This window comes from Colias croceus, chromosome 13, assembly GCF_905220415.1.
Source record: "Colias croceus chromosome 13, ilColCroc2.1".
Lineage (NCBI taxonomy): Eukaryota > Metazoa > Arthropoda > Insecta > Lepidoptera > Pieridae > Colias > Colias croceus.
The window spans coordinates 1,608,523-1,626,253 of NC_059549.1; the positions used below are offsets into that span (position 1 = coordinate 1,608,523).

Here is a 17,731-nt window from a genome sequence, read left to right on the forward strand (position 1 = left end):
TTGAATTGAAATTCTCTCGGAGTTATTCTTTTTCAAAGGCTACGCAGCGACAACAGTCTGAGCAAAACGCCTTTGGGGAAACTATGGAAAATTAGCATCTATGCTCTCTGTCTGTAAATAGAATGTTCTAAAAATTGTTAATGCTTTCAATTTTGTGCGGTAAGAAGAATAGTTACTTACATTGTTTGTCTTCTTTGGCAAACATAACATTATGAGAAAATATAATATGTAAATCTCTATCTAGTGGTAATTGAACGTATATACGTATCTACAAAAATAGTTGCACTCTTAAATAATATCATTCAGAAAACAGCTGACTAAATCATAGAGTAACATACAGTTTGTCTTCAAGAATAACTGCGGTTGTCGCATTTCTATGAAAATTTAGTATGTGACTTATAACAATGAAAAACCAAAGTACAAATCCTATATTTACTACAAGTGTGTCATCTAAAAATATTTGTTTTTAAACAATAACGTATGGCGGATGCGGTTATCAATGTCCATTGATTAATTTATCCGTGGGTTGGTGTAAAGGTTTAGCAGGGTATATCACCACAAAATATGAAATACCTACTTTAGATTACGATTGTTGTATAGGAAGATCTACTGAGAATGTAATTCAATATAGTATTCTCGTAGTAAAGGATGAATACAAACAGTAGCTAAGCGCATTTTCCATAAACATAATAACAATATAGCCAGTCGTCGTTTATGAAAAGGTGAATTTAACGAGAAAATAATACTTTAATGCAACCAGCTATAATTTGTAATCACACACCTTTTATATTTGCGAGAATAATATATTTTGCATCAAAATCAACGTTATAGAGATACCATTATATCTAGAATAGAACACAGATACACACCATTTAGTAACATTAATTTTTTAAGTGTAGATACGTGCTTAAAGTAAAGCAAAAGCCGGCTTAGGCATGAAATTGAGTTGGCCATTTTGTCGTTTAGCGTTTTTTGCATTGTGCATTCAATTGAATAAAAATGCTAACTAACATCTGATAATTGTTATTTTGCACGACAAACGGTTATGTTAGCCTGTATTATATACAGACATGCAATGTGGTAACGTATAATAGATGTATACAAGCTAATTTATCGAAGGATAGGTAGGTACATAGTCTATTCTCGAGATCATGATTTGCACCTTAATCTAAAATATATAAAATATCACAATAAATTGCAGTGCAAATACGAAACAGGCAAATTTTGAGTGCAAATACATTATAGGTAATATTTATAAGTATTACAATTAGATCTAATGAAACTGGTGGGTATATCGAGGTATTTACTTAATGAAAACGATAAGGGCGAATCATTCACGTTGCCGAAAAGTCTTATTGAAGTCATAAATTATATAAAGCAGTAGTACTTAGATATTTAGGGATTAAATCAAATCACATAAAATACAGTTTAGAGTTTAGATCAGTCCGTTCCTTTACAATAGAGAACAGATAAAAGTAATATCAGTTTTAATTAAAATTGGTGTATGTCCTCACGTTTCTTTCACTTGAACAAATTCTTAACAATAAAATTACGAAATTTATAATTATAAGAAGATTATAAGTACTCGAATATTTTAAATAAATAATTGACAAATTGATTATTAACTACATACAAGAAAATTCGTTGGCATTAAGTAGCGTTATTAAAAAATAAATTAATGTGAATAAATAATAATCAATTAAAAAGAACAGATAATTCGTTTGTGATACTACTGATCAAAGTTTTTAAAATTTATTTAAAAGAAAATTATTAATTAATTTATTTTTTTATAAATACCGTAGAGTCTGATGGCTCAAGAACCTAAGTTCTATCAGACTACAACGGTGTTTATTACAACAAAAAAGCAATCAATTTACTTTGATCGGCCTCCTTAGTATCACAAAGATTTATCATCTACATTGAAGTTCGCATCCTAAAATATCTTATCAATATTTTAAATTATATTACTAATAATATTATCTTTAATAATTTACGTAAAGACATCTGAGTACGATAATTTTAAACAATATACTAATAATCTACTAGACACAAAAATACAGTGCTTATAATATCTACTTATCTATTCATATAATTTGGTGCAATAATTTAAATTTTAATATAATTTTACAATAAATGCAGATCTACTTCGTAAATACATCTTTAATTACTACTTTCAATATTAAGCTATATCATAACATCAGATAAATGTTTCTAATTATAATATAATAGCACAATTTAGAAATTACACATGGTAATAGGTAATTACGATATTAATGACGACAAATAATGAGATTATGATCTATGTCTACTTTCTTAAAATCATTATAAAATGATGCGAACAACAATGTTTACCATAGAAAACTAAATATCATAAATATAACAGAAAAAAATATACCTATTAAAAGGAATCTTCCCATACCCGTATTATATTATAAAATGATACAAAATAATAAAAAATATATTTTTAATATTTTGATTCGTTAAGTTTCTACAACTATTCGTTAATGCCGCAGATTTCTCATTACATAGAAATGATAATTAAATGGTAATATTCATAAAATAAAAAGAAATAAAAACATTAAACGATCAACAATTAAGTAGGTACACAATAGGTGAGATAGTCAGACTTATTCGGCAAACAGGCTAAGTTAATATCGACAGTTATGATTTCGAATGTAATAAATAATAATATAATAATTAATTTGTGCTTAAAGGTAAACAAAACATTAAATCTTCTTGAATTTTTATACATTAATAGCTGCCTAGAAAGAAGACCGTTTGTGTCAAAGATCATTTGAACTTCGTAAGCCCTTATTAGAAAAATTAATTTACATACTTTATAAATAATATATAGGAATAACTATAGCACTTAACAACTGCTAGTCGTGTGCAGTTCGCCAAATATAGGCCGAAATTTAAATAAATACAAATAATCAATAGTCAATAACCTATGTACATTACTGAACGCTTATTTACTTACAACCCTCAATTCAAGGAATGCATAAAAATTAAAACTATACTGAATAAATACGATAACAAATAGATAACATTCATATGTCAAATGAAGAACTAAAATATTTATATGTACGTTCTACCGACTAACAATGGCGACTACCAGTCTCACATTTTAGTTTTAATAATTGCTAGAAGATAAACATTGAGGAAATATAGCTGCCGAGAGATTATTTTGACGTAACCAGGTATCAACAATCCGTTTACAATTTGCCGCACTTGCACAGACAACGAATGGGTCACTGGGAGTCCTTACACTACGCGTTAGCGGTCACCGGCAGACTGCACCACTACTTGATATGTTTCATAACGTCTCTAATTAACTCGGCTGGTTGCGTCCAAATATGTCAATGCCGTCCGCAGCTTAACTTAACAGGATCAATACAATCTCAGTCTATTTGAGACTCACTGATGGAATGTTTGAGTACAGAATGTGGGTTCGGAGGGATGCTTAGCGGCCGCGCGCCCACCGCAGCAGCGCGTCGGCGAGTACGTCCAAGTGGGCCTTTGTCTGGAACACATCAATATTATATTATTTCCTGATCGTTAGACATTGAGTTCCTGCTATACCCTGTTTAATAGTTTATGAATAAACGAAACAGCGGATTATCGAAATTACAAAGTGTTCGATACATTGAAAATTGCAAACTTTTAAAATAAGAATATATTCTGCATTCCTAATTGTTTACATTTTACTGTATTTTTTACTTTGAAAATTTTATATTACTAATTTAAACCAAATTATGTATAGACTTAATTGAAAAAGCAATGAAGGTATTACAGGTTACACAATTATCTACCTAATTGTTAACAGAGGAAGTCCATCAGTTACGTTAATAGACATATTACACCTATCTAAAGTCGTAAAACGTATTTCTTCCTGATCTCTAGCGTTAATTGGCTTGAACAAAATGTGATATAAATTCTTCGGGAGTAATCAAACCGTTTATCTTCAATCTAGAAGACATTATTTTCTTTCTAGAAGTTTCAGATAATATAGTTTTGACTTTCTAGGTTTCTTCTGTAACTCAAATCTTTTATATTTTGTACTAATTGAGTTATAGAATGACTGGTTTTTATACTTTCCTGTTTTACTTATTGAATAAACGTATTTTTCTCGAATATTCAATGATAAAATATGTTTTATGTATATCTTTATAAGTAAAGATAACAAGATTATATCGGAATAACATTTTTGGAAACTATACTATTTTTTTAAGGGACTTTGTAGATTTTCTTTGTTATTCTAAAACGTTCAGTTAAAATCAAGTCGCTTCTAGTGCCGAGCTTTGCTGTTGACTATACCTGCTATACCTAAAGCGAGAGCTTTATACTGGCAAAACAAGAGCTCGTATAAAAGAAACATTTCTAACTGCCAGTAGAGTCTTGCTATTGACACATGCCTACCGTCTATAAGGCCTTGCCAAAAAAAAAATAAACTTCAGAAGTGTCAAGGGATACCCGGTTGGAACAAAGTTACAAGAAAAAATCTTGCTTGCTTTCTATGAGAGAGACAGAGAAATACGCGCACTCCGCTTAAAACTATGACAAAAAGTGTCGTTACAACTTTTGGTCTTAATTCCATGGCCCTTTCGCAACGCGCGATAAGGAACTTCGTTCCAAAAACAAACTACAGCGTTTCGTCACTCACCGTTTTATAGAACATGCAGGACTGGCGATCTTCGTCTTCCCCACTGGGGCAGTCGATGAACCCGTCACACAGCACGTGGTCGTCGATGCACCTGTAGCGGCCCTGGCGGTCCGGCGTGGGGCACGCGAACCTCTCCATGCCGTCCGCGGCCGGCGGACACTCTGAAAAAGATTTTTAGTTATTATTCACACTACTAGGGATAATGAAATATCAAATAGCCTTTGTTACTTGGTAAAGAGGTTTCGATAGGTAAAAAATGACAAATCGTAAGCTTAGAAGCAAATTGTAAAGACCCAAAAAAAGAGCTTTTCTATTTATCGAACTGGAAACAAACAGTCTTTCCTTGATTAGTATAGATATGGTGATGGAAACTTTAATAACCAGAGTAGGTATACACTTTTGTCCACGTTTTGTCTGTGTAGATCCTTTTAATTTACGGTGATCACACGCGGGATAAATTTATTAAATAAATCTCTAATATAACATCTTTATCCCTCAAAACCCACGTATTTGAGTGAACAGTGCGAGTGATTATAAAGTGAATCGTCCACGTGCCACTTCAAACGTATGTTAGTAATCTAATCAGCAAGGGACTGTCCTTTGAGGTAGAATTTCAATCAACCTTTTCGATCCACGGAGGCCCTTTCACAATTTGTTGTTTTATTTGACTTATTGAAACTAATGCCCTCGACTTTTTTGTGTTGGCGCGGTGTAGCTCGGATTTTCTTTTGAAATATTTTTCGGTGTTGAACAATTTATTGGTGTAAAATAAGCTACTTATTATTATTTATTTTATCTTTTCAGTATTTAATTTTTTATACATAGTAGAACACTGTTAACAAATTGTATTTGTTAACAGTTTGACCTCACGTAAAACAAATGCAAATATTATTTACATGATGTTAAATTCACGAATAATTTCAGCACATATCGATATCCGATAAGCCAGTACCGATTAATTTGTGGTTAGGGTGTCAAGTGTAACAGGATAGGTAATGATTACATGCTCCCCTTCTCTCTGTGGTTTCGCCCGTTCTAGGGTTCATGGAAGCTGCTAATTACTAGCGGGAAATCCGTATTTCTGTCCCGTTACGTAACGTAGGCTGAAAAGTCTCGCTAACGTAGTCTCACAGATTACTAAATACGTACCTAAGTATTAGGTTTTAGTGCTTTCCCACCAGAGATGTGCTATGCTACGTTGCTGTAGATGCGTTGTCCACCAATCTTATTCATTAATACACATAGCATTGAATTGGTGGAAACCGTCTTACATTTTCGTAGCATAGCAGCTCAGCACATCTCTAGTGGATAAGCACCCTTATACAACAACAACTACAACAAGGTAACAATAGGTACATTAATAGTTTTTCCCACATAACAGTATACATACTCTACTATGTTATGAATTACTTTAAGTTTACAATTATAAGGCCAACGTCGAATTACGTTAGTAACATGAAAGCTTGATTTATTTACATTCAATAATTATTAAATAAGGCCCAAAATAACATCGGCGATGTATCAAATATTACGAAGTCAGAGCAAGTCACGTTAATTAGGTTTACAAACTAATCTAACGAGTCAGCTTTCCCGTCGAATCTCCATAAAATAAATTTGAATGTTAATTCGATTTCAATTGATAAATTGTTCGTGCTCGTATTTGTTATTAAATTTTTCATTGAGTTATGTTATATTGATTATTTATATACGTTTACAGTTTCGACAAATAAATACGGATAAAAATGAGTTTGTTTGATAGCTCACAATGCGTGAGTATTTTTTTATAAAATATTTTTTTTAATTAGGTAACAGTGCCGTTGGCCGAGCTTGTTTCATTTGATTTTTATTTTCAACAAAATATTAGTAAATACTAGTGGTTCGCCCCGGCTTCGCCCGTGGTACCTACATGTTTAAACTATCCTATCTCTCAAGTTGGATCGAACTGCACATGGTGTGCGAATTTTATTTTAATCGGTTAAGTGGTTTAGGAGTCCATTGAGGACAAACATTGTGACACGAGATTTATATATATTAGATTATAGATAGATTGGTAAAAGATACAGTATTATCATATAAAAACTGTTTCTGTCCCAAAATAAAATATATTATGTATTTCTTGAAAAAAATATCAATACAAATAATTTAAACCAGTTCAATTCAATATCAATCCCACGTGCCCATAACCGCCAAATATATAGGAAAGAAACGTAAAAACCAGGTGCTAAAAAACCGTATTAAATTTAATGTAGGCTCTTTAGAAAGCGCCGTATTTCACAATAACTTCGCGTCGTAGAGGGCCGGCTACTCTATCGTGAGCGTCTATTTTTAGCCAGCCGGGGCTTAAGGCTTTGCTTCCAAGAGCGGCGCGTGAGCGGAAGCGATAAACTTTAATAAGATTAAAAAAATTGTTATAAATCTGTAAAAGTCTGGTCGCAATTTTAAATTACGTTCAAAAATAAATCTCGTTTGTATATTTTATATTTAATCATTGTATATTTAAAAATTTTAATATGGTGTGTACAATTTTTGCATAAAATATGCATATCTATTATTTAAACACAATATGTAACAATATGGAACTCTTGTGAAATGCCAGATGCGATTCGCACTTATTTAATTGGCTTTAATTTAACGCTTCAAATATATATTCATGAATAAATTTCTCTTATTATGTTTTGTGCTGTACGGAAATATTAATGTAATGATTTAAATTTTATTTATAGCATTGATATTTATTATAATAAAGCTTTTTGAAAAAAGCCTCTGAGGAATTTTACGTCTTCAATCCAAAGTTGTTACACATTAAACTCATCGCGTAGGTACCTACATCGATAAATCAATGAATAATGACTAGACATCGGATTATATGCACTAACAAAATGCCAAAATATGCACTAAAAAAGGCCGAAATATGCACTAAAAACGACTGATATGCCTAAAATATGCACATATAAATAAAAAAAAAACCTTTATTATTTTTATATATTTAAATCAAAGATTGTACAAAAACATTGAAATTTTCTTGAAATTGAGTATAGTTTTTGTGCCAATATACAATTAAGCATTTTTACCAAATTATCGAGCGCAAATTTGTGACGTTTGTCACCCGCGAGCCCAATGTTGCCACCTTAGACCTTTCCGGGCTAAATCTAGCCCTTTTTTGGAATTCAACCCGTGTTTTACGTTTTTAGCCCCAAAAGGGTAATCTAGCCCTATTTTGAATGGCTCAAAATTTACTTAAAATGGAGCCCATTTTGTAATTTTTTGCCATTTTACCATGCCAAAATAGGGTTTGTTTACTTGCTGAGCGTTCTGATTGGCTAATAAAGGTTAGTCGACCAATCAAAACTCCCGCTACTTAACGATTTATGCACGAAATATGCACGATTGGGGAAAAAGGCTAAAATATGCACTAACGCCGTAATTAGAGAGTTTTATGCATTTGCATATGCAAATATGCAAATGCATATAATCCGATGTCTAATAATGACGATACTTGCTTATTTACAATAAACTTAAAGCGTTAATTAATCTTTATAATTTTAAGTTGGTAGATTAATATTGAAGTTTATAATAGGCGGAAGAGCTTCCAGGAATTTTATAAAGTAATTATATTGATAACTCGGTTTTTCTTCCGCTTTTCGCTGCATGTGAGGTTCCGCCCTTTGGGTCGTAGCTCGATTGCGCGACCTCTACGGTCTACGGTATACATTTATCTATTCATTCAGCTTTGCGGGCTGCGCGACGTCTTATGTATTCGTAAACAGGGCATACAAATAAAATCAATTTAAAATAATTTCCTTGCGTAGAAATTTCCTTTTATTCAAAATGTGTACCATAAATATATCATAATTAAAGAGAATTTTATTGTGCTAGCATCGTGTTGAGATTAATTTCATTGAGGAAAATTTTATTTAACGAGCCCGAGTTTGGTCCTGTATCGAATTGAAATTGGTTTTGTAACTGTAGTTAATTTTTATTTAAAAGTAAGTGTGTTATTTTTCCTTTATTTTTTTTTAATTGTTTTCGATTTCTATCGACGCTATTATTTACACAATCTACTTGATTTTATTAAGGAAAGTGTATATAATAAACTTATTGGTTTATTCTTTCGATTTTACGAGTTATGAATGTATCATTAATATAAAATCAATAGCTTGAAGAGCCTCATCAATTGTATAAACAAAATGGCGGTCTATCGTGCAGTCCGATATTGACGGTCTCAATTACAGCTAAGAACTATAAATTTGCAAATTCTCCGACGAAGTTTTGTTTTTATTGGATCTACTAAAAATAACTTGGATATTTATCTTCAGCTATAAAACGGCTCGTTTTCATCTGTTCTGTATACTTTAGCGAGTCTTATAGTTTTCAAATAATTAGTTCGTGGAAAGCAAGACATTTTGCTTGGCTTAATGAGTATCGAGTTAATGGCTATCATTAAGTTGACATTGTAAGTAAATACAGTCCTAGTCGTGGGCGATGTTGATAGTCAACGGAAGATCAGAATACCTGGACTGACTGGCGACCTTTCCGTTGCAGTAATTGAGATGGGGTATGTCTTTTTATGGAAAATCTAGAATATTTTCCTTTAATAACTATAATCTAGACATATAAGATTGCTTAATTTATTCTTCTTAAATTTTATTGCAATTATTTACGGACTAAAAGATACAAACTTAATCCATGTTCATTAAATCATGATTACTTTTTATAGCATTCAGTAATAAGAGAAATGATTTATTGTAATGAGTTAGCCCATTTGCATTACATTACTACCAATGAAATATGTTTCTAATTAATGCGCTAAAATTCGGTCCACAGGCAATTTAACACTATCAAATTATGTTTAGGATTAAAATGTATCGCTAATAAATTTGGATTAGTACAAGTACTACATTCACGAAAATGAGGAAAATACCGAGATTAGAAAAAGCGAATGGTTGGGCTTCCTAAGGAACAGATTATTCTTAATCACGTAGTACAATCGTAGTAATAAGTAGTTCTGGTACGAATTGCATAAAATAAATATCTTTTACGCTCGGAGATTCTGCGAAGTCTATTACGCATCCATATTTATTTCCCTTTCTATTTATATTGTTGCGAACATAACTTCAATTTACTCTCGTCTGGCGATGTACGTGATAAGAATATAGTTGTAAATACTACGGTCTTATTGCCGAAGTCAACTTTCCCATAGTTTATACATCGATGCTGAATTGGAATTTCGAGTTTAAACTTTACCGCTGACTTTCTTTTTCTTCGTGTTGTCTTTTCGTAAATCCCCAGTGTGCAGATAGATACGTATCTATTTATTCTATTTTTATCTGGTTTTCTAATTGTTGACGAAGATAACAGGCGTTGTTTGTATGCCTTAAGTTAGTATTCAGTTTAATTAGAAGATAAAATATTAATGTAAATTCTAAGTGTTAACAAAAAAACAAAATAACATTTTAGATGTTTTAACACAATGCTCAAAATGTTTCAATTAATCTTTTGGTAATTTCCCAGGAACTTTGTTTAAATCTTTTCAAGTAGTCTTCATTATAGAGACAGAGCTGGAAATTAAACGAAGCCCACGACGTCACAAGAAACAATTATTTTTAAAAACATTAGCCATAAAATCCTTTTCTTCATTAAAGTGAGCGCCACGTTAATAAACAACGCAGATAGTGAAAGGCGGGATACCAAGAAGTTTCTATTTATTTGTTGTCGCTACCTTGATTCCATTTAAAAAGTTTATTTTCTTTTCAATCTCTGGCAACGTTTACGACTTAAACCAATAACGAATTTATTTGCTGAGACTCGGCTGCAAATATTAAGCTATTTTTAAAGGATCTTTGTAATTCGATATTTTGAATTAAGGACTGTTTTTACTTCTTATGGCTGAACAAATGGATACATTTCCAATTATTTTGTTGTTTTAGCTTATTATTTTAGTATTTCTTACATATCATCTGTATTTGTGTAAGTATTATTGTATTATGTGACTTGACTGTCTTATCTGTCTAGAATAGCAGTTTTGAGTAATAGAACGTTGTACTTTTTTGTAATTTTTAATTCTTTAGTATTTAAATGAAGAGATCGCGTTACAAAGAAAGACAGGATCTCGCTTCACCAAGGGAATTAAAATTTAAAAATGCCATTTAGACTCGACAGAAAAATAATTGCTTTACGTCAACAATTATTTTAGGCTGCATGATTCCGCTTAGAATAAATAAGTTAGCGTTGAGGAAGGAATTTAAAAAATAAAGCAGGTTAAGTATTTTGTGCTTGAACTGAAAGTCGGGGTCCTTTTACTGATGAATATTAACGAAGCGTCGCCGTACGTGTCCCCGTCGAGGGGCTTTCTTTAGCCTCCATTCCAATGCTTCTGAGATGCCTTCACTCATCACTTGATTTAAGAATAATGATCACAAGGGTGACAATGGGTGAATTCCAGGAAATATTAGAGTTCATAACGATTGAAATGTTCGTTTTTAATTGAAAAGCTAATTTTAATATCTTCGTTGATTCAGATGTTTATTTCCGCGCTCTTTCAAATAATTAACGCTAAATAAGCTGAAGAGCAATAAAATCTCATGAATGAAAACGAAAACGCTTGCTTTACATTAAGAAGAGTAGTTACTCAAGATTCGGAAGTAAGTGAGTGGGCGTTTGATATCGTAAGCTATTAATCATAATATGGGTGGTTTATTGCTCCTATAAGCCGTCAATGCAGGAAATCTGGGCTCAATGGGGTGTCTGAGCGCCGCACTGGCTAGCTTTTACTTTACAATAGTCTACTATAATACTATGCGTAGGATGTGATTAGTATACAATAACCGGAGTAGTTCTTGTATGGCGCTGTGTGATATAGAGGTCTTATATTTTATAACGTAGTGGTTGAATTAATTGAATTGGATATTATCAATCAGTCAATGTAGGCGACATCGATTAGTGACATATAAAATAAAAAATAATATCATAATATGTTCACAAGACATGTTAAATTCATTGCTACATTATATTAAGAAATGTAGAGTAAACCCAACCTTAACATGAAAGAACAAAAATAATTAACAAGCAAATGCAAATTTTCCCCTTTTCCCACATTTGTTTGATGTAAAAATTTAAAAAAAATTATACATTTTTTGGTACACCGTCCTTGGACGTTTTAACAAAAGAGGAAATTCTTAAGTCAGCATTTTTGATGTTCACGCACGACCTCGCAACGGATATTTTACTTTATGATCCATTTTTGGAGCCCAAAACGCTATCTTTCCCTGTTGTTACATAATTTATTGAGTTTAACCGTTTATTTCTTAAAATAGTCGACAATACTTTCAACGATGGTATTATTTCCGACATAAGGTACTTTATTACGTTACAAATAAACAGATTTTTTTAACGCTTCAATTGTATTTTAAAACCGAATGTCGTATTTATTTAATTACTCACGGGAAGTTTTTACCTTTCTAACACGCCTTTATTCATCTGTATTTTTTATCTAACCAACTCCTTTAAGGCCGATTACCTACTTTTAAACTGACAGATTATTTGAAACCTAGTACCTACACTTAGTACAATAATTTCATAAGTTAATCTTATCTTATTTAAACGTATTTTAAACTATTCTTTTAACTGATAAAGTTATATATTAGTCGGCATGCTTGTAGTTTAATTATAAAAACTCATCTATACTAATATTATTAAGAGGAAAGGTTTGTATGTATGCATGTATGGTTTTCACGCATAAACTACTGGACCGATTTTGATGAAATTTGGCACAGAAAATCTTTAGACCATGAGAAAGAACATAGGCTACACCTTTTATTACGAAATATGTACCACGGGCGAAGCCGGGGCGGACCGCTAGTGTTCTATAATATTATCATCACACCTATATCTCATACCCTACTCAAGACTTACTATCCAATACAAAATATTTACTATCACCGAAACGAACAAACGTGTGTTCAAATAAACAAAAGGTTCGTTCATTAAATTACCATAGATTACACGTAATTGCTCACGTCATCGCTTACAAATAATACACGTTTTACGTTTAATCAATAAATTGGTACTTACACGTTCTAAGTGAAAACAAATGAACAATGATGAATGGTCAATGGTCTGTAATCTGCGAGTCGATTCAGTTGAAATCGATCGACGCGCGTAGTACTAAATTATGTAACGTAAAACTGCCCCAGATGTATTTATAATACACACTATTAGCGGTGGGGCTAAAAATATAAAGGTCATACCTATTTCCATATGACTTGCTATATGAGACTATGTTCTATTATTAATTACTTAAACTTAGACATGTTGATGTTACTCATTTTGTTTATTTATTTAGGGTCTATCGACAGGTCATTGGTTCATTTTAACGATCCTTATGTAGGCGTGAGACAGTATTTGTTTTATTACTTTAATCATAAGATTAAAATGCGGTTAAAATTAAGGTTGCCTTTGGTTATACAATTTATATAGCAAACGAAATAAGTTCTTATCATTAAGAATTAATTAATAAAATTTAAATTTTCAACTAACATTTGAGTTTTAGACATAATTTGACGACGCGGTTGGCGCAGTGGTAAAGTAACTGCCTACTGAGCCGACGGTCCCGGGTTCGATCCCCGGTCAGGGCAAATATTTGTGTGATGAACTCAATTATTTGTTCTTGGGTCTGGGTGTTATTATCTATATATGTATTTATTAAATATTATATTTATCGTCGCCTAGTACCCACAACACAAGCCTTAATTGAGCTTACTGTGGGACTAGGTCGATTTGTGTAATAATGTCCTATAATATTTATTTATTTATTTTATTTAAAGTACAAATGAGAAAGATATAGTATCGATCTATAGAGAATAATAGAAATTAACATAAGTAATATCCCCTTTCTCTCATCATCATTAATTTATACCGAAGTCATAATAGCCGTCAAACAGGAACCCTCGTTTATCATCATTTAACATCGTTTAATTTGTAGAAACCTTCCATTCATTTCATAATTTTACGTACACGATTTATAAAACTAAGGAAAATATTTTGGAATGCTATAAATTTATAATACATTTCACTGTCTATATGAAATTAAAATCATAGAATGTTATGTGTAATGAAATTTGTCTTTACGCGACTTGGAACTAATTTGAAGAGCTCGCAAGATACTAAATTAAACACTGCAATAGACAATACAATGAACTCTCTATAATGACAGTTTTAGAGCCAATAATGAAATATCGTATAGTTCCAATAGCAATTTCTACAAAACATCTTTACAATCCGTGATACAATTATATCGAATAGCATAATTTGTAGACGACTAAATGGGGCTTGTATAAATATTCATGTGTGGTTAAGCTGAGTGTGTTCTGTGATGTTGATGCCAAAAGAGGAAGATGCCAAACAGTAGGCAATATGTGCTTGTGCTCGCATAGTTATGGTTTCTGTTGCTGTCGAGTTCTCACTTCGGAAGACATCGCCATCTTGTATCCTGACGGTGTGTAGCGACTGTAGTATTTATTGCATTGGCTGGTGGTATAAAACGAATTGATTATTGAGTCCCTTTATATTATTTGCCTATAAAATTGTGGATAGAAAATTATCAATTTCATCTTTATTTCCTTGATTAAAGTGAATTTTATATGAAATACAAAATTACTTGTTAAAAAACAACACACGAACTCGTTCAAAGTAATTGAGTAGCAAATAAATTTAATTGATGTTACATGGCCATAATTGGAACTAAAATAAAGCTCTTAAATCAATAAATGTCGCGGCTGTCCAAATGTAACGGTAACAAACTACCTACACGGCACACGTTTCTAGCTAATGGTTAGATTTACGAGAAAGACAACACACTTCCAAAAGATACTCTTTTATTTTTAAATAACACAGCTTTTGTTTTTGTAAACTGTATTCTTGATGTTAGTATTGTGCATTTGTGCAACATTTAATTAACTGAACAGTAATGAAGTACTTTTAACATTTTTAAACTAATAATAATTTGTACAGAAAAACTGTCTCTTATAAAAGTGAGCATCTTTAAAATCACACCAAAAATTGTATCGCTTTTAATCGCGTAAATGATTAGAAATGATACCTAACTTTTTGAGGCACAAAAGAATATTGACGCGGATCACTCATTGAAGCGCAAAATTGGATTCATTGTCACCCAATAACATTTAATACAACGGTGTGCACGTCGCTATTATTACTTGTTTGTGTTACACGAATACCCTAATTTGGCAATTACCATTCACGTGTAAAATGAGATCGCAATTTGCAGCTATATTCGCATTTGAATTTTCAGAACTTGACATTTTATAAGCGGTATTTTTAAAGCAACTTGAAGCTATCATGTTACCCACATGACGATTTGACGCTAGAATTATTTCTGGTGATCGTATTATTATTTATTATTTTGTAATACCAATAATAAGCTTTTTTATAATATTCAATATATAATTATAAGCTCGATGTTTTATTTTTAGCACCTGTTTTAGGTCAAAAGAAAATATAATTAGAAACGCTTAAATAATAAGGAATTATTTTCACATTTTAAATAAACCCTGAGAAAATGTTCTGAAATAACTTATTACTGGTAAAAAGGTAAACTTGCTTTATTAGATCCAATTTGAGGTTGCGCGCTTTGACAAAAGACTTTAATTTTAAAGATCACGGTTGAGTGACCTTTTTTCCGTATAAAATGCTCTATTATTTTCAAGAATTTAAACTAATTTAATTTTAAAGGAAACGTTGATTAAAAAAATTCTCTTTACAAAGTTGTAATAACTACTGTAAAAATCGATTGAAACAACACACCGATAATAACATCTATTCATATCGTACCACATCTCATTGCCTTCAATTATAAGGACCTTTTTTCACGTTAAAGGGGAAAAAATAGTGATACAGCCCTTGAATGAATCTGCAAACAAATAACGTTTAGCGTGTGACAATCCTAATATTATATTTTTGATAGCATTAAGAGATGACGAGAACGAATAACTTGATTCGATAGTAAAAGTCTGTTACAATCAGTACTTACGCCACTTTAAATATTATCCTTGCCATACGCAAAAGAAATGAAAAAGTAAGCGAGCGAAACACTAAAACTGCTAAAACGACACATTGTCCTGCATGGCAACACTTATTCACTTTCCCGCGTCATATTTGCCTGGAGCGGTCGACGCGTGACCACAATTTATGCCCAGTCAAGCCTGGCTACTCTCCAACTTCCTCGTTAGGCTGCGAACAACCCGTGATGTAATAGTTTTGTCGTCTTTGAGATCGCTTCAACTATTTGTAGGTATTTATTTGGGGATGTGGAACGATGCTCGATTTGGGGTCGCGTTTTAAAATAGCAGCGTTTATATTTAACATTCGTTTTCAAGCGGCTTACTTGACGTGGAATTGTATTCCAATACGAATTTATTTTAAACAAGATGAGATTAAAACAACTCGTATTCTTAGAGAGTCAAAGCATTGCAGTATTTTCTAAGTAACTATTATCAGATTTCCAAGATATTTTATACGATTGTCGTCTATGTTCTTACCGTTAATGCTATTCCGTGGAACATAACATTTTATTTATAGAACTGTACGATTAAACAGTATTTATGATTCGGCAATTGGCAAAGGTATTTTGGAAGAAATACATAATTTAGACCAATTTGTAACGCTAAGGTATGCATAAAGGCACGCTATACACGATAAGATTTTATCTTTATTATTTATTACATTATAATTAATTTAACATAGTTGTAAACATATTTAATTGATACTTATGTCAGGTGTCTGTAATAGCATAGAGAGAATGTAGAGCAACCAACGAGAGCAACATTGTTTACACGAAGAAGAGCATGCCATGTTCTAAAATGGCATTTAATAATAATTAATATACAAATATAGATCATCAAAATAAATATTGGAAAAATCAATAAAAGTTAATAAATACAAAATAGGATATATATTGCTTTAAATGTGTAAAAATTTGTGTTTAAATTTTGGATTTACGATTGTAATTGATATATAGTTGACTCTTAAGTATAACAAAACCGTACAACAAATGTAACAGTGAGTTAATTTACGAAAACGAAGCGGTTCGTGGAAATGACGCCTAAGTTTTACCGTTGCTTAATTAACCAAATACAGTACAAATTGCGTTGATTTTAGACTATTTTATTACGCATTAATTGAGGTTATAGGGCTAATCGCCGATCGCAGATATAGCCAAGTCTAAAAATAAACTTTATGGTAACGTGCGTGAGAAGGTTCCAAATGCCTGGAATAGTCGAGCGAAATGAGTCCGTTTCCCTTTCATTGCTATTTTAGTTGAATTTCATTTCTCTTAAAGTAGGTTACGGAAAAACAAGGCGTAGACGTACTCATGTGGGTGTATGAGTGAAATATATTATACGAGTGTGTTACTACGTTTAGATAACTTTCGTAGTTCCAGCGATTTTATCTTCAAATGTACCGTCAGCGCTATTATATTAAGACAAAAGTTTCTTTTGTTTTGCAAAATATTGTAATTTAGGAAGCATTTGTTATATTTTATATAGAAAAGATTTCGCATTCATGTTTTGAGATAACAAACGACTCATCCGATTTCAACAAACGACTCATCATCATATTTTTTTAGAGTCTAAAAATACACGTAACCAACAAAAAAGTTCACGGTAGAGGACGAAATTTGCAAGAACAGCGACTGTTCCTAAAATAAAATGATACATAGCTTCCGTTTACATCGTATGTACAAACCAGACTCAAAGTTAGACCGTTAGGATTCGCTAAATTATTCATAGGTCAATTTGTTCTAGTACGGATGGGCTTCAAGATCACATCGGGCACGAGGTGGCTAAGTAGTACTGAATAATGTTTACTGGTGTAATCAATTGGATAATTCAAATGATGTTTGAGCAATTGGCATATAATTTAAATGTAAACAGGACATCCTTATTATAAAATAATTTTCAAGAATGTTAAATAAATAGCCTTCTTGATACTTAATTAAATCAAGCATATAATGATGATAAATATACGAGGATCTTATGTATAAAGTATATAGGT

The 17,731-nt window shown here is 31.8% G+C and overlaps 1 protein-coding gene across 1 annotated transcript in view; it reads right to left on the reverse strand.

Moving 5' to 3' along the window:
* Window positions 1–2,283: 2,283 nt before the first annotated feature.
* The window catches only part of LOC123696620, a 76,879-nt gene continuing 61,431 nt past the window's right edge, over window positions 2,284–17,731 (reverse strand). Inside the window, exons 3-4 of the mRNA XM_045642936.1 lie at window positions 4,664–4,824; window positions 2,284–3,523 (exon numbers count right to left, since the gene is read on the reverse strand). Coding sequence (XP_045498892.1) covers window positions 3,464–3,523; window positions 4,664–4,824 — 221 coding nt within the window. The 3' untranslated portion in view covers window positions 2,284–3,463. The remainder of the gene's footprint in view (window positions 3,524–4,663; window positions 4,825–17,731) is intronic.